Source organism: Aedes aegypti, chromosome 3, assembly GCF_002204515.2.
Source record: "Aedes aegypti strain LVP_AGWG chromosome 3, AaegL5.0 Primary Assembly, whole genome shotgun sequence".
NCBI classification, from domain to species: Eukaryota; Metazoa; Arthropoda; class Insecta; order Diptera; family Culicidae; genus Aedes; species Aedes aegypti.
In genome coordinates, this window is record NC_035109.1 from 63240650 (window position 1) to 63264614 (window position 23965).

A 23965-nucleotide genomic window follows, 5' to 3' on the forward strand; every position below is an offset into this window, starting at 1 on the left:
GGCCATCACGACCTCACTTTTCAGCCATAGCACTCATTTGCAAAACATAAATTCAAAAAAATGACAGCAGCAACCAGGGGCATTTATACTTATTTTGCGCTGTTCGCATCGCAGAGCTGCCTCACTTCACCTCACAGTCCAAAAGGTTAATCACCTGTGAAAATAGACCTTTCACAGCTATGGGGAGCTTCTGCACGCCGCTGCTGCTGGGTTGATGGCTGCCACTCTTCTGCTTTCCTGTGCTTGTCTAACTATGCAACCGGCAGCCGCTAAAGAGCAGCACTTTGTAACAATTTCCGCCCCCACGCGACGCTGAGAGAGCTGCTGCAGCTCATGCCTTATTTACCTACATTTTGGAAAACAGTAGTGACTTCACTCCCACACTTTGGCGGACGCTCGGCATTACCTACCACGCCACGCCGCGTGATCGTGAGGCAGCACGCGATTCACTTTCTGTTATTCTATCGAAGCTTTTGCATAGTAGGAGGATCTTTACCAGGGTGACCCAAAATTTCACTTTGTTAGAAAACTTGGGGCTCAACTCCCCAAGGATGTTAGAAACAGTTTTTTGTTTAGAGAGAACTCTAATTCTAAAAAAAGTCCGATTTTGTGATCAATATCAAAAAATGTTTATAGTTCTGCAAAATTTCATGAAATCCCTTGAGGTTCAAATCTCTTCGAAAATACGCATACCGTCCATTAAGGCGTCTCAAGAAATTCGGATTTCGAACATTTGTTATTTTTTGGAAAACTACATTAAGATGTAAAATAATTTTGACTCTTTTTCATAATCTTAGTATACTTCCAGATCGCATAGGAAAAATATATTAAATATCATATCCTTAAAAAAAAGGCATGAATGCTCTGACCTTTCGTAAGTGGATGGCGATGGAAACACCTGTCCGAACTTGCCCAATCGCAAGAATGGCCTATACGCAAAATCCCTTATTTTTGACAATTTTCCTAAATAAATCAAACAAAATTTTAACTATTGCCATAGTCATAGCAGATATATGGTATTTTAATTCAAAAAATATAAGCAAAACTAAAATATTTCGGTTTTTCAGCAAAACTAAAAAAAAATGTCTATATTCCAATAATAGTAGGCCTTGGAGATTTGAAGTCTTCAGTAATTATTTTCAGCATAAAATAACGATCAACTTTTACAAAGAAACCATACACTCAAACTGCCATTTGACCGGATTGGCATTACAGCCATTAATGCAAATAACACTAAAAAATATGACTTTATCTCAAAACATCGGCCTCATTGAAAGGATCATTTTCGCTGAAGACGCCAAACGTCTATCTTTCCATTACGAAGTCTGTTTCCGCGTTTTTTCGATTCTGTCCCAGTATAAGGCGTATCTGCAGTGATCGATTTTTCTTCGTCGATTTTCTCTTTGGATCAGTACACGAAATTCAATAGGGTTTTGTAACATTTTACACACTTAATTTAGAATGTCGAATTTCGGTTAATTTTAACCGAGATCCGCACAGCCAGTAGTAGTAGCACAGAAGTCGGTAACCAAATAAAAGCCGAATATCAGTAAATTGTACTTCGTTGCTAAGCAACCGGACAATTTGTTAGCTGAGTCTCGGTTAAAATCGAGAAACCGAGATATGCACAGTCGAGCTCGTGAAAAAAATCTATGTGTGTACGTTGTTGCTTGACGAAGGACGATGATTACTGTCTACTGAACCACAAATATCAGTTGAAAACAGTCGCTCGACGTAGTAATGAGCAAAAGAGAAAATCAAAGAAGAGAAATCGATCATTCCAGTTATGATACTGAACACGAGATTTCATTTTAAAAACTGCTCCACGAATTAAAAAAAAAAACTGAAAACCCAGGAGTAGATTGTAGGCCCTGTAGCGGTTACACGAAAGAACACTCTTCTCACATTCAACAAACACGTCTATTCACAGTAAAGCAAACCAACGAAGTGAATTCATTTTTTTTCAATCTATGGCTACTCAGATTACCCACAACTTCTCTTGCTTTGCACGCTATATTCTATTTCCTCTCTTTCTCTCTTTTCACAATTACTCCTTATTTATCTTCTTAACCCTTACGATCCCTACAGACCCTAGACTGTATACTGTTATATGACGCAAATAGGCATAAACCTTTTAGTATTCATTAAATCACATTGAAATGGTGTTGCAACATTTTTAGAAACCTAAAAATTTATCGAGAAAATTATAGAAATATTTTGTTTTCCTTTCCTTTAAGCTCCCTTATACCTTATATATACACCATATTCTGAGAGCACCAAAGTGGCCGCTTAGATTGAGGATCGCTGGTTTAACATATACATATACAGTATTCAAAAGTCTTTTGATTGATTTGCTAATTATAGTTTTCAATAAGGTATGCGAATACTGTTACACCTACCCTGTATAGTGAGTGCTATGAGAAGAAATGAATTATCCATTTTACGAGACGTTCGAATGACGTTTTCCGGCGGGTCGCTCATTGTTATTGTTAAAAAAAAACTAGCATGATATGGGAATGACGCTGGTCACATTTTTGTTTGTGATGACATTCCTGTCTATTTCAGGGCATGATATTACCCTATTTCGATGTTTTATGATATTGTCGCGCTTATTTAATTCTCATCCAACTACGGTGGAAACGCGCCGCTCAAGATCGCGCAAGACTGCGGAATGATTAAGGTGAAACAATTTTGAATCAACTTCTAAGATTGCACTAAAACTTCAAAGGCACAAATCTCGCAAAGAAAGCATCCAACAACCGTGCACTTTTTATTTTGGCTTTGTGCACTAGCAGAAAGCTTAAAATAAGAAGATTAGAAACGTTTGCCAAATATTTCTACAGTTTTGTGCCTTTGAAATCGTGAGTAGGGGCACAAGTCGGCCATTGTGCCGGCCATCTTTGGATTCTGAGATGTTTCACCTTAAACGTCATTTTCTGTTGTTGTCTTCCAAGAGAAATTTTTTGTTTGTTTTTTCATCGCTAATCGATTCAATATGTAAGAGGTTCCTTCCTCGGATTTCAAATAACATAGAATATTAATTTTTCAGTTTTAGCCTAGTGCCTAGCAAAGGAATGTAATTTATTACCAAAACGAAGATCTATAACGGGTCCCGGAAAAAAATATTGTTTTTGTTTACAAACAAACAAAATGGAACGAAGTGAGCCGACGAGACTATAGTTCATTTCACAGCGAAATTCTCTCTTTTTCGCTCTTCAACAAAACTTGAAAACAACGGTGCCAGTACCTGTCAACTTTGAGAAGTACTGGCACCGTTGATTTCAGATTTCTCAAAGGAAAGCAAGAGGGCGAATGACATCATCGTGCAATGAGCAATGCACAACGATGTAATGGAATCACTAAATTATGTGACATTGATAAGTAAATTTTGATAATTTTTATTTTGGGGCACTACACTTTTTTGATTTTATATGGGATTTTGACTCCTACTGGCCTTGTTTACAAATTTTATGTAATAGTAACAGACAGAGAAATATTATTGTGCAGTGCCCCATTGATTAGCACAGACTTTACGAGTTTAGTGATTCCAAATCGAACTTGCGCAATGCTTTCGTTATCTGATGAGTACATTCCGATTAGATTGAATTCAGACTGTTTATAAAGGAATGCACAATATCAGTATATGTAAGGAATTCTTCCCTACCTGCTGATTTTAATTTTTAGAGATGATTGAATATCTTGTTGAATAGACACTAGAACCAATTCAATTAGTTCTTTTCAAATGTAGCGCTGGAACAAACGTAAATAAATGGGCCCGCCGGTAAGCTTCACAGTTCAAAGCATATGACTGGGAACGTTGCATTTTGTGCCTTATTTAAATACCATCTAATAGCTCCGAAATAGTTATCCTTTATTAGGAAGATTTACGGAAATTGTAATGTCTGTCAAAGCGCCCATCAACCAGCGAGAGCTGTCGAAATGTGAGCCAAACGAACATGCATTTTGTTTGTTTTAAACTTTTTCTTGTGGAGTAATGTAATCCAATAATTGCATTTCGTTAAATGTTGTTTTGCATAATGAAAAAATATTAATTATATGCCTTTTTGAACTACTGTTATTGCTCTATTAAGTTGTTGTTTTTTTCTGCTGTTTATTACTTTTTGAACGTAGTTAAAATATATAGGGTACAAAGCCACTTGGGCACTTGATTCACTTTGGCATGAGGGCTTAACTCGGCCAAATTGAGCAATGTAGTTTTCATAAAACCCCACTGACGAAGTGAATAAAAAGTGTCAAAAATAGGATCCGGCTCCTCATAATAAAACAAAACATTATTTTAGCAACGAGGAAATCATGTTCGTGTTCCAAAATTATTCTCGACGCTGAGCAAACTCAGCACTGCTGCCCAAGTAACAATTCAACAGCAATTTGGCTTTCATGTGGATTTATTGATGTTTTATGACAGTTACGTGAATGCTGGAATAATTTAAGGCAACATTTAACGTTGCCAAAAGATGAAGTTTTGTAATTCGACTCTTGGCTGTTTTCAGAACCTTTTAAAGGCAAAACGTAAAGTCACAATTTTGTGGCTAAAAATCCAGCTTTATTGCAGCATACAATACCTTATTGAAATTCCTTATCGTGGCTGAATGACTCTTATTTGTTACGGCTATGATAAAAGTCTCATATAATACACCTTGTCGTCATAAAAGCTGCTTTTAAACTTATTGACTTCCACTTGTCTTCTGATAACTTACCTTATTTACACATCTTAAATCTTTTTTTGGGCTCCTAAGTTGCGATAACATCATTAGCATTGCAAATTTATTATTCAGCACACCATCTAAATTACTACACAACGTTTATTCCTAATGAGAAAATACGAAACTTATACCCGTTTTCATTGTATTTGGGTATATTTTTCATAACAGCACGGCCAACCTGTCAAACTTGGTTGAATGCTGCTTGGTTATCAGCCTTTATTAAAGCAAGTTTACAACCACAAATGCCAAATCACAACAGTGTGCCCTTATTTGTGTATTTATGATGACAAAACAGCATTTGTCTATCAATTATGGTATCGCCATATTAATTTCACTATGGTTGCAACAATTTCACTATTTCCAACTCAAATTCACTTCATTAATCCGCACATAAAATGTTATGCTGTGATGGTTAAACTGACTAAATATGATCAAAAGCACATTTACTGCCCAAACAAATCAAGAACGGCTGAATATGTTTATTCATCACCTAGCGGTTTTTATAAGCAAATACTGAATTACTAAAAATATACCACTTTCTGAAAGGGCACGCACAATTTTGCTTCTTTCTCATCACATTTCACAATAAATCTCACTCGGCACTAAAGATTGGAGCACTATATCCAAATAAATCACGTCAAAATATAAGCACTACGAAATAAATTATCACAGACGTGTTCTCAATCTTATTTTGTTTTGTTTACTTTGGAATAAATCCGGCAAGATCGAAGTTATCATAAAATCATTTTCAAGATGAAGCGACATTCATCTAGAACAGGCGGCCTCAAAATAGTTACCATTAATGCTATTTTGCTTTATTTGTGTAACATAAATATACACTTCATAGCCTCTTTTAGAGTGGGCCAACTAGTCACATTCTAGTCTACAAGGGGTTTTGGGGGATGCGATGACGGCAAAAATACCTTGACCATGGTTTTATGGGCGTTTATTTATAGCACACTGGGAGTAATTCATAAAACTAAAATTGTTACTTGGGCTGGTATGTTGCCAAATCATTCCATTATTATTCTGATAATCTCTCATGTGCAATTCTCGCTGAAACCAGGCCGCCATTGGCATCCATAGTTAGAATTCCTATTTTATGTCACTGATCGCTAGTTTTCGATAAAATTTAAGAATGGTCCTTTTGGTACGCGCGTACGCCAGCTAGCAAAACAGTTTGCAAAAAAGCCCATTTTTTGATAAATCCTGAGTATTTCTTCACGTGATATGTCTCATATTTCACTTGGAACTCATAGAAAACTTAGTGGCATCGTATAGAGAAAAGATATAGCTTTTATTTGAAATTAAAAAACAATTGGCGGCCATTTTGAATTTGGCGTTGAAACAAATGATTTTAAAAGCTAGTTAAGCTGAGGGGCTGACTCTGTTCCAGTAGGGACGTAACGTCAGGGAAAATAAGAACAAGAAGAAGAGTAAGTGTAACGGTAGCATTAAACTTCAATATGTTGAGTGCTAACAAGGTGAAAACTCATTCTACTTAAAACCAAGATGGCGTCAAAACGTAAGATGGCCCCAAGATTTTTTCACTCAAAATAATACTCCTATTCTTCACCTGACTCGAATAATACACCAACGAATTAAAACTTGTCTCTCTGTTGTACAAAAAAGATGCTTGCATTGATTGCACTCGCCATATACGTCAAAATTGTAGAACATGATCTAGAAAATTGTTCATTTCATAGAGTAAATACCATTGCTCACCTAGTTATTGTAGACTATGTTACACATTTTTTTCTCAGAATTCAAAACGAGCTAATGGTGAAAAAACTATGTTTCTAAAAAAAATCTAAATGGCGGCCAAATTCAAAATGGCCGTTAATTTTTTTTAACTTCAAATGAAAGCTATATCCATCGTATAGAGATGCCACTAAGTTTGCTATGGGTTTCCAGGGAAACATGAGACATATCACGTGAAAAAATACCCAAGATTTATCAAAAAATGGGCTTCTTCGCAAACTGTTTAGCTAAATGGCGTACGAGGGGTACACCAATTTGAAAAAAACCGACCACCCTTAAGTTTTATCGAAAACTAGCGATCGGGGACATAAAATTAGAATTTAAGCGATGGGTGCCGATGGAGGCCTGGTTTCAGCGAGAATTGCTCCATATAAAGGATCCCTACTAAAATCGATTGTACGACATTTCCCAGAATGACGTTCCCCAGAACGACATTCCCCAGAACGCCATTCCCCAGAATTGGACATTCCCCAGAAATTCATTCCCCAGAATGGGACATTCCCCAGAAAACCATTCCCCAGAATGGGACATTCCCCAGAAAAAAAAATAACAAGAGATCTTTGAGGTGTTCAAATCCAGGAAAATGGTAAATAGTAAATAGTGAATGCATCTAACTGGAAAATTTGAGGAAAACCATAATTTTCATAGGTAAAACATTTTCGTATTGTTTTTTTTTTTTATTTTTAACGGTAGGACTTTCGGTTTGTTGCAGTCTTTCATTTATTGAATGGAGAATCTTTGAATAAAAAAATCTTTAAAATTAACCACCTATGGCCGGAAATGTAATTCGAATCATTTGGACGATTTTTATATTAGAAAATGCCATGAAAACCGAAAAACAAATTCCATTAATTTACTTTGTGACATATTACACTACACCAATCTCCCTTTGAAAGTACAATTAGAAAGAACAGCCAATTTTAAAAGAAGGAAGAATAACTATGAAAACAAAAAAACAATAGCTTGGATCAAGTTTGATCATAAAACACAGTCGTTTCCCCGAACGCCAGTTCCCAGAATGCCAGTGCCCAGTACAACCCGTTTCCCCGAATAGCCTAGTTTCCGAAAAGTTTTTCGGCTCTTATAATTATCATAACTTTTGTGTTTCGAGGTGGTAACGAACCGGTCATCTAATATGCACCCTTCTTCACTTGATTGGCGGTTCTTTCGAGTTTCGCCATCATTGGCATTGATGATTGACAAGATATATCTAGTCGAGGATGACGTTCAAATCTATATTATCTTCTTCTTTTAATTGCTAATCATTCATTCTAGTTCAACACCCAGTCCTTTAAGACTATTCTTGCACCTGTTTGAACTGCATCACTATTCGGGGAAACGGGTCATTCGGGGAGGTGGCATTCAGGGAAATGATATTCAGGGAAACGACAGTAGCACAATTATAAAATTAACTAAGACACAATTAAGAAAATTTTTAAACAGCATTTTCCTCCTAAGATTATGGTTGGGTCTGCCGATGAACCACTTAGCCACAAAACCACCTCTTTCCCCCTTCGTGATTTTTTGACCGTACAAACTTTTTGAAATTTGTATGCCACCCCCCCTTCCATAGAAGACCAAGTGATTTATGGACGGTAGCTTAGATGGTTTGCCTGAATTTGACAAAATAATATTTTGGGTGAATTGACGTCTGTGTCTGGAATTCGAAGCTTCTGCATGGGAATTCGAATCAATTCAGTAGGTACATTTCTTAACGACAAAAAAACTAAACTACCAATTTTTTTACACTCTTTACAAACGTATAAAACTCATTCTGGGGAATGTCCTATTCTGGGGAAAGGTTTTCTGGGGAATGTCCCATTCTGGGGAATGGATTTCTGGGAAATGTCCCATTCTGGGGAATGGGTTTCTGGGGAACGTCATTCTGGGGAATGTCGTTCTGGGGTTTGACTTTCTGGGAAATGTCCTACAACCCTAAAATCATCCGTTAAATAAAAAAAAAACGGTGTCAACAACAATTTTATGTCAAATCAAATACATCACCTAGTTTTCTTCGGTTTATGGTAACATATAATGGATTTTGGATCTCATTAGTATGTTATATAATAATAACTCTAAAACGCTGAAAAAAATCGTGGTATCATGTCTTGGGAAAAGTTTGCTTATAACATCTTTATCTGAAGGTTGCGCCCCCAAGTTGATCAACAAAATTGAATTTTGGGACACCCTAATCTTCACACAGCCATCATCGATGAGCCCTTCGAGATGGATGTCGCCGCGAGAGAGCTCTCAATAGGATCATAATTTTCTGAATCGAAATCCATTTTCGCGCCCGGTTGGAGGCAATTTCCATCTTTTTTTTACAAATCGTACCCACTTACCCTATACTACGCGACCAAGGAGGACGATTTCCACCCACGGTTCGTCGGTGGATGAGCGATGGAAGACGATGCCATACAGTTGGGTGGTAAACGAACCTCCATTCAGATGAAGATGAAGCCAATTTTCCAACCGGTCGATGATGGGGGCTTGTTGGTGTGGGAAGAAAACCGTCCATCCGTCCGTCCAGCGGACAATTCGTGTTTTGAATGTTTTGATGATTTCACAAGTTTGCCATTTTCGAATGTAAAGTCAGTCCGTTGTTTTTACCTCGCTTTTCGCTGGTGTTTGCGGGTGGAAATTGGTTTGCCATTTGGCGCCTTCTTCTTCTTCGCCTTGCGCGACCAAATGCGAATGAAATCGATGAATCAGGAAGTTCAGAAGAAAAACGATGACGGTAATTGAGTGGTTACTGGTAAATGGCGTGTCTTTGAGCGAGATGTGTGTAATTGCTCGCGATGTGAGCGCCAATTGGAGGTAAGAAATTTAATTTTGCCACTGACTGGAAGGCCGCAATTTTGGGGCCGATGGCTGCTTTTGGAGCTGGTCGAAATTATGCAAAATTGAGGATCCGTCTCCGATGGGGACATTGAACTGCGTTGGGTGTAATTTGTGAGACGGGTCAGTGCGATGTGAATGGCCGAAATCGAGTAGTTTGATTTTAAATCGACATCATTATAATCTACCTTGACCAAGAAATGGTATTGACTTACATTCATATTTATTATACATATAAACCAGTTTTGCAAACCTGGATGAATGAATTTATTACTTGAAACTTGGATAGAGATGGGACTTGAAGAATTCTCACCAAATTTCATGCAAACAATTATTTTTTGGTCTCAGTAACGGGATCAGTCACTGATTTTCATTCCCGTTTGATTGCCGATTGTCTCGCTAGACGGAGATTCGTCCTGATCAGTATGATGCCTGGATAGCATGCAATTCCATGAAAAATTTCTGTGAAATCTTCCAGATATTCCCCAAACGATTTTCTAGAAGCTAAAAAAATATTCAAACATTTCTCAACAAGGTTGTCGTAGGATTTCTCCAAGAAAATCTGTGAAATTTCTCTAAACAGTGCTTCGTAAATTACTCTAGGTATAACAGGCTATACGTTTAGAATTTCTTCTTCTAAGTTCTGAAAATACTTCCGAAGAAAATTACTAAGTATTTTTAGGAAAAAAAAAATATCTACCAACCTTCGGGTGAGTTTCTGATGAAATATCTAGAGATAGACTAACAAGAATTTTCGGAGAATTTATTGTTGGCTTTCTGGTAAGTTTTTTGAAACTTATTTTTGAAAATAGCTCTAGTGAAACATTTCAATAGGGTCCTAAAGCCCTGTCCCAATTTTAGTGCCAATGTTTAAGCTTTGGCCAAAAACACATGTTTATTATTTTTTTTTTAATTTCGTCACATTCCTTGGCTTTAACTAAAATGTTGAGTGTATTTTGCTTTCCGTGTCTCTTCCGAAATGTCAGATCGGAACAATCCCAGTGTTAAAACTAAAACCCCTGTGGTGCTTTTGTCAATTAAGCGAACGACAAACATGATCAAAAGTGTCGAGGTTTATTTATGGACCCAATTTTTAAATTAAAATTTAAATATGATATAACCGTTATTTGAGCGGGAAAAATTGCTAAAGTAGTTGTAGTAACATGCTCTTTCGTGTTATTAAATAAAAGCAAGATTTCATTAAACATTCTAGGACCCTATTGAAAAAGTTCGAGATATTTATTCAGATATTTTATCTTTAATTATTGCAGAAATTACGATCGGGTTTCATGATTGTAAGACTTTTTTACCTAGAATTATTATAATTATTCCTCGAGAATAACTACATATAGGTATCAATCCAGTCATTTTTCGAGGATCATATGTGGAACTCCATTGAGAAGACTCCCGCATTACTCAATAAATCTCTCATAACACTTCAGTCGTCGTGCTGTTGTATTTTGTACAACACTGTTGAAAAAAACTCGCTTTTCGTTCATAACAGCAGCGTGGTGGTTCTGACGGTGGCAAACCACGCGACGACTGGAAGGATACAATTCCTAAAGGAAACTGATTTTAACTACACATAATATTACTCCAGGAATTTGTGCAGTTTTCAACATCTTCTCTAGAAATTTTCTCAGGAAGTTGACAAGAATTTTTAATTATTCAAATAATTGGTAAGCTTTTTGTAATCCGTCTTAACACCAATTTCAAATCAAGCAAATCGAGCTTTTTTTAGCAATTGATGCAAAAATTACTCCATAAAGAGACGGGGTTGGTGGTCTAATGGCCACCGCTTATGCTTCATAAGCAGAAGATCATGGCGTACATATAGGGGTATATCCAGTCTACTGTGGGCCAGTTTTAAATGCAACATTTATTCCTCCCCTTTCCTTTATTGGTCTGCTTTTTGGGCCCATTCTTCTATTTTAGGCCATTGTTGCCTAAAAATAGAAGATCACCAGCACTCTTACGCTGAGGGTGTCTTTTTGTCCCAACCAGTTATTTGGTTAATTACTTGTGTGAGTGCAGCTGATCAGGCAATACTGGAGTATAGCCACGAGGAAGCAATCAAGGCCAAGCTTAAGCTTTTATGCAGAAATTATTCCCGAGATTCTTCTGGCAGTTCCGTCAGACATTTCATGATTTTTTTTCCAGAAGACTCCTCAAATTGTTCCATGATTTCCAGAAATTCACTTTATTTTTCTTCAGGTACCATACCAAGCATTTTAGCTCGATTTCACCCTTTAGTTACACTAAAAATAATCCCAATAAACTACAGTGAATCTAGTACCGATATATCATGAATGATCATTCAGTGATTCCTCCAGAAATCATTTTGATATTTTTTTTGAAAACTCCTTTGAAAGCTTACAGTATTTTTAGAATACTTGTAAGTACACATTACTCTAGAAATTTATTCTGAAAATAGAATAGAATTATTGTAGTTGAACTTGTCTTCAGTATTTCTCTGGAATATCATTCTAGAAGCTTCTAGTATTCTTGTTTTTGACGTTATTTTAGACGGCAATGGCCGAAAATGTCACCAGATAGAGAGGCATATGTTATGTCTATATTTTCGGTATCAGAATATTATTCGATGAGGCTTTCCTTAGCCTCGTGGTAACGTTCAAGGCTACGGAGCAAAACCATGCTAAAGATGTGTTCAATTCTCGGTCGGTCCAAGATCTCTCCTCTAATGGATATTTCCTGGGCATAGATTATCATCGTACTTGCCTCGTGATATACAAAGGCAAAACCAAAAACCTCTCAGTCAGTAACTGCGGATGTGCTCTGGGAAAACTGAACTGACAAGCAAGTTTTGTCCCACTAGGGTTGGAATTCCAATAAGTAGAATTATTCTTCAAAGCATGTTCATTACAAATTTATATCTTATTATTGACCTTGAACGCCTACATATCCAATATTCTGTAGGAAGCTTATGGATCACAAGCCAGATATGCGTAAAATGGCAGATTAGTTGTTTTAAAATCATAAGAACCTCAAAGGAATGCCAGAAATGCAGGAATGTGCGTGTTACACCCTTGAGAATTGGGAGTTCTTATCAATAAATAAATTAATGAAAATCCACAACTTAACTCAATCATGTGCTGTGGTGTTGTGAGAAATCGAAATTCTACGAGATACGTACCGTTCAATTACCTGTAGCGTTCCGCCTTGCACCGAGATTTTATTCAGAATGAAAGGCTATTCCATAGATTCTTTGTATCCTACATTCCAAGCGCCATATGGCATTCTTTTCCGGAACCGTCGAAAGTAGGATGAAAAAACACCTTCTTAAGAAACAACTTAGAAGGCTTCGGCGGAATGTACTGGAATGCGCTTGCTTTATAGGGTTGAGGTACCATTGCCGTTCATATGTTACCGATAATTGCTCTAGTTTTTCTGTTTTCAAACTAGGGATTGGACAACTACGAACAATGAACTCTTCGAAATACACTTTAGATCTTGGATTCACACCGCTTCTATGAACTTCATTGCGTTAGATACCGGTCGTTTTGTCACCACCTAAAGGAACTGTTACCCTACGGTCTTCAATCTTAAGGAATGCATAATTGGCTGTTCTTCTTAGGGAATGCAAAGAAACGTGCTAACACAAGAAGAAATCGCTTTAAACTATTTTAGAACAACCCTTTAATTGAATTTGCTCCCGGCAAAGGACCGTATAAATACTGCCGACGTCCAGTCAGTCAATTGAGTAGCTTTGGGTATCCCAACAGTACGTCTTGTGTGCCTCTAAGTCTGAAGTAGTTCGTTCGCTGTGGGAACGATTTTCTTCAGCTTACCGCCAAAAGTTATCAGCAAAAGTATCAAATTTGTACCAATTACCAAAGTTTGTGCAAGAAGCTTCTGTTAAAAGTACTGTCCGGAGGAGAAGGTAAGCTTGAAAGCATCTCAAGAAGTGACCGTGTTCTGATTCCGTCTCATTTTGAACCATCCAGACAATGGCTGCCTTTGTGGAACCTCATTTTGACGCCTGGCAAGCGGCCGGCGGCAACTTAACCGTTGTGGACAAGGTCCCACCGGAGATGTTGCATATGATTCACCCGCACTGGAACCAATTCCCACCGATGAACCCACTGTGGCACTCAATCCTCGGATTCGCCATCTTCGTTTTGGGAATGGTCTCGATGATCGGCAACGGCTTCGTGATGTCAATCTTCACCAGCACCCCAAGCCTCCGCACTCCCTCCAACCTGCTAGTGGTCAATCTAGCCTTCTCTGACTTCCTGATGATGTTCACGATGGGACCGCCTATGGTGATCAACTGCTGGCATGAGACCTGGGTCTTTGGACCATTCGCTTGCGAAGTCTACGCTTGCCTTGGATCGCTGTTCGGCTGTGCCTCGATCTGGACCATGACTATGATTGCGTTTGACCGATACAACGTTATTGTGAAGGGTCTGGCTGCCAAGCCTTTGACCAACAACGGTGCCATGCTGCGCATTCTGGGTATCTGGGCATTTGCTCTCTTCTGGACTCTGGCCCCATTCTTCGGATGGAACCGATATGTCCCAGAGGGAAACATGACTGCCTGCGGAACTGACTACCTGACCCAGACCTGGTTGAGCCGTTCGTACATCATCATCTACGCCATCTTCGTCTACTGGACGCCGCTGCTCACGATCATCTACTCGTACACTTTCATCCTGAAAGCTGTGTCCGCACACGAGGCTCAGATGCGTGAACAGGCCAAGAAGATGAACGTCGCCTCGCTGCGATCGACGGAAGCCAACCAGACCAGCGCCGAAATCAAGCTCGCCAAGGTCGCCCTGGTGACCATCTCTCTGTGGTTCATGGCCTGGACTCCGTATCTGGTGATCAACTTCACCGGTATCTTCAAGGCTGCCCCGATCAGCCCGCTGGCCACCATCTGGGGATCGCTGTTCGCCAAGGCCAACGCCGTCTACAACCCAATTGTGTACGGTATCAGCCATCCGAAGTACCGCGCTGCCCTGTACCAGCGGCACCCATGGCTGTCGTGCCAGGATGCCCAGGAGAGCAGCCACGATAACCAGTCGACTGTGTCTGGAGCCACCACCGCCACCGAGGAGAAGGCCTAAATGCGCTACAGAACGTACACGGTTAAATTAAAATGTTTGGCGACCGAAATAATGCCTAGATAGTTAAGGAAAATATAGCAAAGCAAATAGTGAAAACTTTATTTTACTGCGTTGTGTGTGGAACAATCCGAAATGGCTGTGGTGTTGGGAGTACCAACTTGGGACTGTGAGATTTTGCATTGGAAGTCCTGATGACAAAATGCTGGTGAGATACCTTGTGAGACGTTTCAGAAAAAAAACTTCATTTTGTTCTGTAACTCGATGGTCCCTCCAATTTCGAGTTATGGAGAGTTGACTGTTTTTTTCGAAATCAAATTTATGTAATATTTTGTGGAGAAAAGATATCAAAAATCAAGTATTGATTGAATTTCTGAAAATTTTTAGGATTTTTTAAAACAAAATTAAGGTTCTGTTTGGAATTAGAAGAAATTTTAGGAATTTATGGAAGGATTGAAAATGCTGCAAATTAGAAAAAATCAGGATTTAATTATGTTTTTGTGCAAAACTTTGAGGTGGCAATACACAATAAAAATTAAAAAATTACAGGTTTTTCGAAAAATATCTGGAACATTTTGTTTAAGGTTCGAGGGTTCGTCCTTCCGAAATCGTTGGAAAAGTCTCGTGATTCTAAAATGATTTTTTCTTTCACAATTAATAACGGTTAAATTTGAGTATTATTAGGAAGTTTATTGAAGATGTACAGATGACTGTAAAGATGTTGGCAAGATTTTTCCCATTCTTAGGTACAATTTTCAAGTTAATTCACAAGAATAATTATTGGAAAGTTTTTATAGGGAACCACTATGGCCATAACTGGTACACTTACCCTATATGCAGTTCTAATTTAGAGATACAAGAAAAAATAGAAAAGGCAAGAAACTGAAAAAAGTTTATAGTGTTGACTCCGCCTCCGAGGTTAGTCAAACCGATTTATGTTGCTGCAACCGTTTGTCCGACCGTCAAAGTTTGTTGTAGCAACACTATATTTCTTCGCATGTTTCGAATCTTTTTTTTAGTCCTTTAGGAACTGCTTCAGAGATATATCTAAATCTTCCAGGAAAATGTTTAGGAATTTCTCAAAGGAATTCTCTGGAAATTTCTCCAGTGATATCTTTGGTAATTCTTTCAAGGATTCCTTAAAAAAAATGCTCCATGGATTGTACCAGAAATTTTCCAAAAAATCTTCCAGGGATTCAACCTGGAGGCATGCACAAAAATGCTTTGTTTAATACTCTGAGTAAATATCAGTGGAACCTCTAATGGAATCATCTTTCAAAATTTTGTAGAAGCTTCTTGATGGAATACCTAGAGTAGAGGAAGGAAGAACTTTTAGTTCAATCTTTCAATTCCTGGTAGATTCTCTCGCAGAAATATTGGTGGTTTTACAGAAAAAATCTTATTAACTCCTTGGACATTTTTAGTTGATTCTCTGGAGGAATTTTTGATAACCCTGAATAAAATCTAAGAAGAGAAATACCCCGTAAATACCCGTAACGCGGGTAGACCACCTTTTCGAGGTGCATTACGGGGTAAGATCTACCAAATTGTACTCTTGCTGTATCTGTTCTTGTGAATACTTATCAGTTACGGTCGGAAGATTATAAGAGAGTAACAAGCCACTAAGACCCACCTATTTGTCCTAGATGATGAGGAGGTCGAAGTGGGCTCAATCAGCATCTGAGGTAGGTTTCAACGCATGAGACAATTTCTTTCCAAGTTCAAGAGTTTATCTTTCGATATCTAGGACGGAAACGATTCCGAATCAGTGGAGTAGCAGACCTCTTAACTTCTAAAATAAGCTTTTTGTTTCAAGGAATCTAAATGTCTCATGCGATGAAACCTGTTCACAGTTTCAAAAAACGACTTTGAACCTTATAAGTAGAAGCAATAATTTGATACGCTAGAGTACCGATGCATGGTCAAAATCAGTATCATTCAACCAGCTTAGTGGCCGAACCTGATTAAGGGGCGCGCTTTAGAGAGTTTAATGGTGACAAACTGTTTTCTCCAAAAGGTATAAATAGCGGTATCTTTTTCTAAAGAGGCTCTATGCAAAATGGTAAAGAATGATATTTGTATAAAAAAAACGACTATTTCATTATTTCTCAATAGTAATGGAGTAGAACGACATGCACTAAACAAAGGACACGGGTATACCACAAAAGATCAAAGAAAACTGGTCGCAGTGGTTTATCCCGAACAGAAACAGAAGAAACAGAAGAAGAGAAATCCTAGTAAAACCTTTGACATATTTTCTGGAAGAACTTGAGGTGAAACTCTGGTAGATTTTCATGGTGGAAAATCTTGCGAAACTATGGTGATATTCCCAGCGTAAACCCTGGAAGAACTCCTGGTGAAATTCCTTAAAAAACTTCTCGCTCAAACAAATACTGGTGAAATAATTAGAGATACTGATGAAGTCTCTGAAGTAATTTCTGGTGGAATCTTCATAGGAAATTGTGGTCGAATCCCTTGAGAAATTCGTTATGGGATCCTTGGAGGATTTTTTTTCCAGAAAGTTTTGGAAGAACCTCGGGGGGATTTTTTGAATTTCCGGTAAAATCACCGGAAAAAATATCGGTGGAGATTCTGAAAGAATTCCTAGAGGAATCCCTATGAGAATTTCAGCTAAAATCATTGGAGGAACCTCTGGTTGAATCCTTAGAGGAATCCCTGGAGAATTTAAGTGGGGGATTTTTAGTTGGAATCCTTAGAGAAAATCCTAAGAGAATTGTTTAAGGAATTCCTGGAGCAATTACTGAATGAATTCTTTGAGGAATCCCTGAAAGAATTCCTTTTTTGAATCGTAGGAGGAAGTCCTGATTTCATTATGGAACCCTCCTGGGATTCCATAATGAAATCTTAACACTTCAGTCGTCGCGCTGTTGTATTTACTATTGAAAAAAACCTCGCTTCTCGTTCACAACAGCAGCGTGGTGGTTTTGACGGTAGCGAACCACGCGACGACTGGAAGGTTATTAGTATTCCTAATGGAATCCATGGAAGAATTTCTTATGGAATCTCTGCAGAAACTCCAAATGAAATCTACAGAGGAACTCCTGATGAAATCCCTAGATTAACTTGTGATGGAATACTTGGAAGTTCTGATGTAATCCCTGGAGGAATTCCTGATACCTAGGAAAACTCTTTATAGAATCCCTATAGGAATACCAGGTAGAATCTCTGAAAGATTTCTCTATGGAAACCCTGAATAAACTCTTGATAAAATCCCTAGAAGAACTCCTGATGGAATCCCTAGAGAAACTTCTTCTGTAACCCCTAAAGAAATCCTGATGTTATCCCTGGTGCAGCTCCTAATAGATTCTCTGAAGGAATTCTTGACGGGAACTTCTTCTGTAATCCTTAGAAGAACTTCAGATGTAATCCCTGGAGCAACTCCTAATGGAATCTCTGAAGGAATTTCGTCGAGATTCCTATAGAAACTCCTGATGAAATCCCTGGATTACTGATAATATGCCTGACGGATCTTCTTATAAAATCCTGGAGGTATTCCAGGTGGAATCTATGAGGAAACTCTTGATGGAAACCGTGGAGGAATTCCTGATGAAATTCCCAGAAGAACTGTGATGGAAGCCCTATAGGAATTTCTGATGAAATCCCTGGAGTAACTCCTGATGGAATCCTTGGAGGAGTTCCTCAAGATATTCTTGAAGGATCTCCTGAAATAATCATCGGAGAAACTCCTTATGAAATCCCTAGAAGAACTCCTGATCCTTAGAGGAACTCCTGATAGAATCCCTGGACAAATTTCAGGTGGAATCTCTGAAGGAAGTCCTGATGGAGTCCCTAGAGAAACTCCTAATAAAATCCCCTGTAAGAATTCCAGGTGAAGTGTTTAGAGGAACTCCTGCTAGAATCCTTTGAGCAACTTCTGTTGAAATTGATAGAGAAACTCCTGATGAAATCCCTAGAATAACTTCTGATAAAATCCCCAGAAGATCTCTTGTTGGAATGCCTAGTCCTGCTTGAGTCCCTAGAAGATAGAATACCTTGGAGGACTTCCAGGTGGAATCTCTCAAGGAAGTCCTGATGGAGTTCCTAGAGGAACTCCTGATAGAATCCCCTGGAGGAATTCCAGGTGAAGTTTTTGGAGGAACTCTTGATATAATCCTTGGAGAAACTTCTGTTGAAATTGATAGAGAAGCTCCTGATGGAATCCCTAGAATAACTTCTAATGAAATTCCCAGAAGAACTCTTGTCGGAATGCCTAGTCTTGCTTGAGTCCCTAGAAGATAGAATACTTTGGAGGACTTCCAGGTGGAATCTCTGAAGGAAGTCCTGATGGAGTCCCTCGAGGAACTCCTGATAGAATCTCTGTAAGAATTCCAGGTGAAATCTTTGGAGGAACTCCTGATAGATTCCTTTGAGAAACTTCTGTCGAAATTGATAGAGAAACTCCTGATGGAATCCCTAGAATAACATCTGATAAAGTCCCCAGAAGAACTCTTGTTGGAATGCCTAGTCCTGCTGGAGTCCCTAGAAGATAGAATACCTTGGAGGACTTCCAGGTGGAATCTCTGAAGGAAGTCCTGATGGAGTTCCTAGAGGAATTCTTGATAGAATACCCTGGAGGAATTCCAGGTGAAGTATTTTGAGAAACTCCAGATAGAATCCTTGGAGAAACTTCTGTTAAAATTGATAAAGAAACTCCTGACGGAATCCCTAGAATAACTCCTGATGAAATCCCCAGAAGAACTCTTGTTGGAATGCCTAGAAAAACTTCTGATGGAATCTCTAGAAGAGCTTTCGTTGGAATCCCTAGAGGAACTTTCGATGGAATCCCTAGAAATACTCCTGATGAAATCCTTAAAGGAATTTCTGATCTTTAGAGGAACTCCTGATAGAATCATTGGAGAAACTTCTGATGAAATTGATAGAGAAACTCCTAATGGAATCATTAGAGGAGTTTCAGGTTGAATCTCTGAAGGAACTTCTGATAAAATTCCTCGAAGAACTCTTGTTGGAATGCCTAGAGAAACTTCTGATGGAATCCCTAAAGGAGCTTCCGTTGGAATCCGTAGAGGAGCTTCCGATGGTAATCCCTAGAAGGACTAGAGGTAGAGGTACTCTTGATAGAATCCCTGGACGAATTCCAGATGGAATCTTTTAAGGAAGTTCTGATGGAGTCCCTAGAAGAACTCCTGATAGAATCCACTAGAGGAATTCCAGGAGGAATCTTTGAAGGAACTCTTGATGGAATCCCTAGAATAACTTCTGATGAAATCCCCAAAAGAACTCTTGTTGGAATGTCTAGAGAAACTTCTCATGGAATCTCTAGAGGAGCTTTCGTTGGAATTCCTAGAGGAACTTTCGATGGAATCCCTAGAAATACTCCTGATGAAATCCTTAAAGGAATTTCTGATCTTTAGAGGAACTCCTGATAGAATCATTGGAGAAACTTCTGATGAAATTGATAGAGAAACTCCTAATGGAATCATTAGAGGAGTTTCAAGTTGAATCTCTGAAGGAACTTCTGATAAAATTCCTCGAAGAACTCTTGTTGGAATGCCTAGAGAAACTTCTGATGGAATCCCTAAAGGAGCTTCCGTTGGAATCCGTAGAGGAGCTTCCGATGGTATCCCTAGAAGAACTCCTGATGGAAAGGAAGGAATTACTGATGGATTCCTTCGTTGAATTCGTGATAGAATGATAGGAAGTACTTCTGATGGAACTCCTGGGCGAACTCTTGTTCAAATCCCTAGAATAACTCATAGTTCCAAGATGAACTACTGATGGAATCCTTAAAGAAAATTTTGATGCAGTTCCTGGTGAAATCCTTACAAACACTTCTGATGGAAACTTTTGAAGTTCTCCTGGTGGAATTCCCGGACGAACTTTTAAAGGACTCCCTAGAGGAACTCCTGATGGAATCCCTTGAGGCACTCCTAATGGAATCCCATGAGGAATTTCTGGTGAATTTTCTGAAGAAATTTCTAAAGGAATTCTTGCAGGAATTCCTAGTTAAAATCACTGGACAAAATATTAATTAAATTTGTGAATGGAATCATGAATTAAATTTGTTGTGAAATCATGAAATCCATTTTAATGAATTCCTAAAAATTACTTGCAGTAGGGTGCAGAACCACTTGGGCACTTCCATGATTCACTTTGGCATGGGGGGTTTTTCTCGTCCGAATAGTCTGAAACTTTGCAGTAAGAAGCGCATCAGTATGACGCATATTGTGGCCAAATATGAAATCTGTAGCTTTCAAAAAAACCCACTGCCGAAGTGAATCAAAAGTGCCAAGAATAGGATCCGGCTCCCTATCAACTGGAGGAATTTCTGGTGAAATTCCTAATGGAATTTATGTAGGAATTTTTGGTACAATCCTTGGAGAAATTCCTTGTTGAACTTTTGATGGAATCACAGGTAGAACTGCTGGTGGGTTTGTTGAAGAAATAGGTTTAAGATTGTGGGAAAACGCTAGTAAAACATTTTTAGTCAAGCAGCATCATAAATTTGAAGGACAAAACGTCGAGACGCAGCAGGTCGAAAGGCAAAAGGACTAATGGACGAAGCGAGTAAACAAGAAGGGGCAAAAGGTCGAAAATATTATCTCAATAAGGAAAACTTACCCACCAAGCAATTAATTCCTGAATTTTTGCTCTATTTTTTCTTTTTTATTTTAAGTTTTGTCTTTCGACTTTTTGTCTTGTAGATTGCTCATATAATGGCCTTTCGGTCTAATCCTTTTGACCTGCCATTTTTTCGTCTGTCGAAATTGATCATTGTTTGCGATCATTTATAAATGACGTTCATCATTTGTGAGGGGGGGGGGGTGGTCTACGTAAGTGTGACAGTGCGTGTATTAGATATTGGAAAAAGCGTGACAGATCATTTCGGTCTAATAAAATTTTCGTAATCGGAATCGGAACATCGCTTAAATTTTACATACAATCAGCTCGCATTCAAAAACGAGGTAGTTTCTATTTTTTCCCACAATAATTTTATTTCAAAATGATAAGCCGTTTCATTCAGTTACATACGACGTGTTTGTACCAGTGTAAAGTCGACTCATGTACACGGAGAAAATGGATTACTCAAAAGTGAGTTCGTTCCACTCAATTCCAGTGGTTCGTGCGTTAATTCAATTTTGAGATGATAGGGTAGGAGTTGTTTTTATTTGCAGCCATGCGAAAAAATATCTACTGGCCTAGTTCTTTTCACTCAATCGGCAGATCAAATAACTCAACTCCCAGTACAGTACTCAAATTTGAGATAACGCACTAAGCTTCGTTTTTTGGGTTTTTTTTGCTCTTTGCCCTCTGACAACAATAGAAGGAGCGATTGAAATAGGGAAAGAAAAATAACTCAAAAGCAAGTTAAAAAATATTCAAATATGGGTTTTCCGTTTTATCCGTGTAGTGTTTTGTTTTGATTCGTGGTTAAGTCACTTTGTCTCTTCATACAACGGAGCGGTGAAAATAGCGGTTTGGTTGCGAAAGTCGAAAATCTAACTTACGCCGTTTTGTAAATCTGGAATTAAACGCTCTAAAAGTGAAAAATCGAGCTGGTTTAAAGCGGAGCGCTCGAAATTTCGTCTGCGAAACACGTTATATTAATAAATCTTCGAGCTGTTTAGTAGAATACCTATACGTTATATTGATAAAGTAAGTTTGTTCACTTTTCTTAATTGAGACTGTTTGAATAAGTTTTCGAGCAATGTATATCGTTAAAGCACAAAAGGTCTAAATAGAAAGCGTTGGAAGGACAAAATGGAGATGGTTTCGCTTAATATTTTTCCTTTATTGAGAAGAGTGATATTTTATCCTTTTATTTTGCTGTTCGACATTTTGTTCATTCAACCATCCGTAATTACAGTATCTTCAACGTTTTGTGTATCGATCTTTTGTCAGAACTTGCACTACTGTTCAAAAATTGCTTGAACTGGAGACATTCTTCAATGTCTCCCCGTAAGTTGACCATTACGCAAGTCTGGAAGGATTTCGCTCACAGAAACCTCAATGGGCAGCGTTGACACACATGAAACAGGCATAGAGCTTCGATATACATAACTACATACCAATATGCAACGTCGGCCTAGCAAAGCTATGTCACGTGTAAAACTTACTGGAAATTTGCAAACCGAGAGCCAGTCTTCTTTAACATGTTGTGGTCGAATGTAGTGCGTGATGGAGTACGTATGATGGTATAACTGTTATGACGAAGATACGATAAAATATGTTTAAGAGTCTTAAACAGTAATTAATATTGTTGGTGTGTAGATCAAACATGTGAAAGGTGAAAAAAGTGCTCATGGGTTATCTTGGAAGACATGATAAAGATTAGTCAAGAGATTTGAAGATATTTCTGGAATCAATGACAGTTCAGTTAGCTATCATGTTTAAAAATAAAATTCTTTAATCGTGTAAAACATTAATTGTAATGGGCGTCGCAAGTGACATGATTCCAATTATGGTTTCTGACAGGGGAAATTCTATCTACAAAAGATACACAATCGGATTATCTTGCATATATCGATTTCCCTCGTGACTCAACGTATTTGCATAACAACAATCCCGTTCATCAACAGGTGCACTGTCAGTTCCATCATCATCATCATCATCTGCATCATCATCATGACCGACCAATCTCGACGACTCGCACCTTCCAACCACAAAGTTTCATCACGATAAGCCATACAAAGGCGAAGCTTATCTTACTGCAGGACACCTACTGCACATACACACATTCGGAGACCTCAACCCACGTGCATATCCGTCGTCGTATCACACGATGACGACGACGCGGTGGGACTTAATCCGGATGCAAACGAGTTTAAAAATTCATTAATTTTCTCTTCCTGATTGGATCGCCGCCACTGTGCATGGGTCACAGTGGTCCAAAACTTGTCAAAAGTAAAAAAACGAATGAATGTATCCTTTGACAGCTACGCGTATTTCGACCTCAACTAAGGCCGTCTCCAATGTCAGACACGACACTGAAGACGGCCTTGCAGTTGATGTCGCAATACGCGTATCTGTCAAAGGACACAAACTCTAGTGGAATTCTCGCGGAACATTACTAAAGGACCTATGTAAAAATGAGAGATTCTCTCCTCTCTCGTTCTCTTTCCATCATAACAGTGGAATACTAAAGATTTTGGGAACTTTTTCACTATAGATCGAAAGTAAATTTCCTTGACTAGCGTTTCATACAAAAAACGCAACAGAAGAGGTTAATATGACACAGTTATTAATAAAAGAGAAAGTAAACAAAGAGAGCCTCTCAATGTTAAATAGGTCCTTTAGTAATGTTCCGCGAGAATTATATCATATAGTACTAAATTATGTATTCATTTATTTCCACTTTTGAGGTTTGTCTAAAGGAGCACAACTGTGCACTGTGCTCGAGTGTCGTTGTAGTCCTGCCCAACTCTTATGGGTATGATTTACACAGGCACGTCCATCAATCTCAGTTCGATGCCTAAACCGGGGATCCTTCCCATGGTAACTTTGAACCAGGACAGCATCACCACACGTACTGTATCGGTTCTCGATTCCAATCCCTCTAAGGTCCGTCGTGGCAGTTCC

The 23965-nt window shown here is 38.5% G+C and overlaps 2 protein-coding genes across 4 annotated transcripts in view; both read left to right on the forward strand.

Annotated features, from left to right (window-relative positions):
- The window catches only part of LOC5567674 (zinc finger CCCH domain-containing protein 13), a 483331-nt gene that overhangs the window by 31001 nt on the left and 428365 nt on the right, over positions 1–23965 (forward strand). The window contains exon 1 of one of the 3 annotated variants that reach the window (XM_021853278.1): positions 22563–22581. The exons of 1 other annotated variant lie outside the window; for it this stretch is intronic. The gene's annotated coding sequence lies outside the window, so the exon portion shown is untranslated. One more of the 3 variants, XM_021853277.1, reaches the window with a different exon arrangement.
- LOC5567680 (opsin-1) lies at positions 13030–14511 on the forward strand. The gene is made up of 2 exons (XM_001657569.3): positions 13030–13224; positions 13289–14511. Exon 2 carries the CDS (start codon positions 13292–13294, stop codon positions 14408–14410), a length of 1119 nt encoding a protein of 372 aa, XP_001657619.2. The 5' UTR covers positions 13030–13224; positions 13289–13291; the 3' UTR covers positions 14411–14511.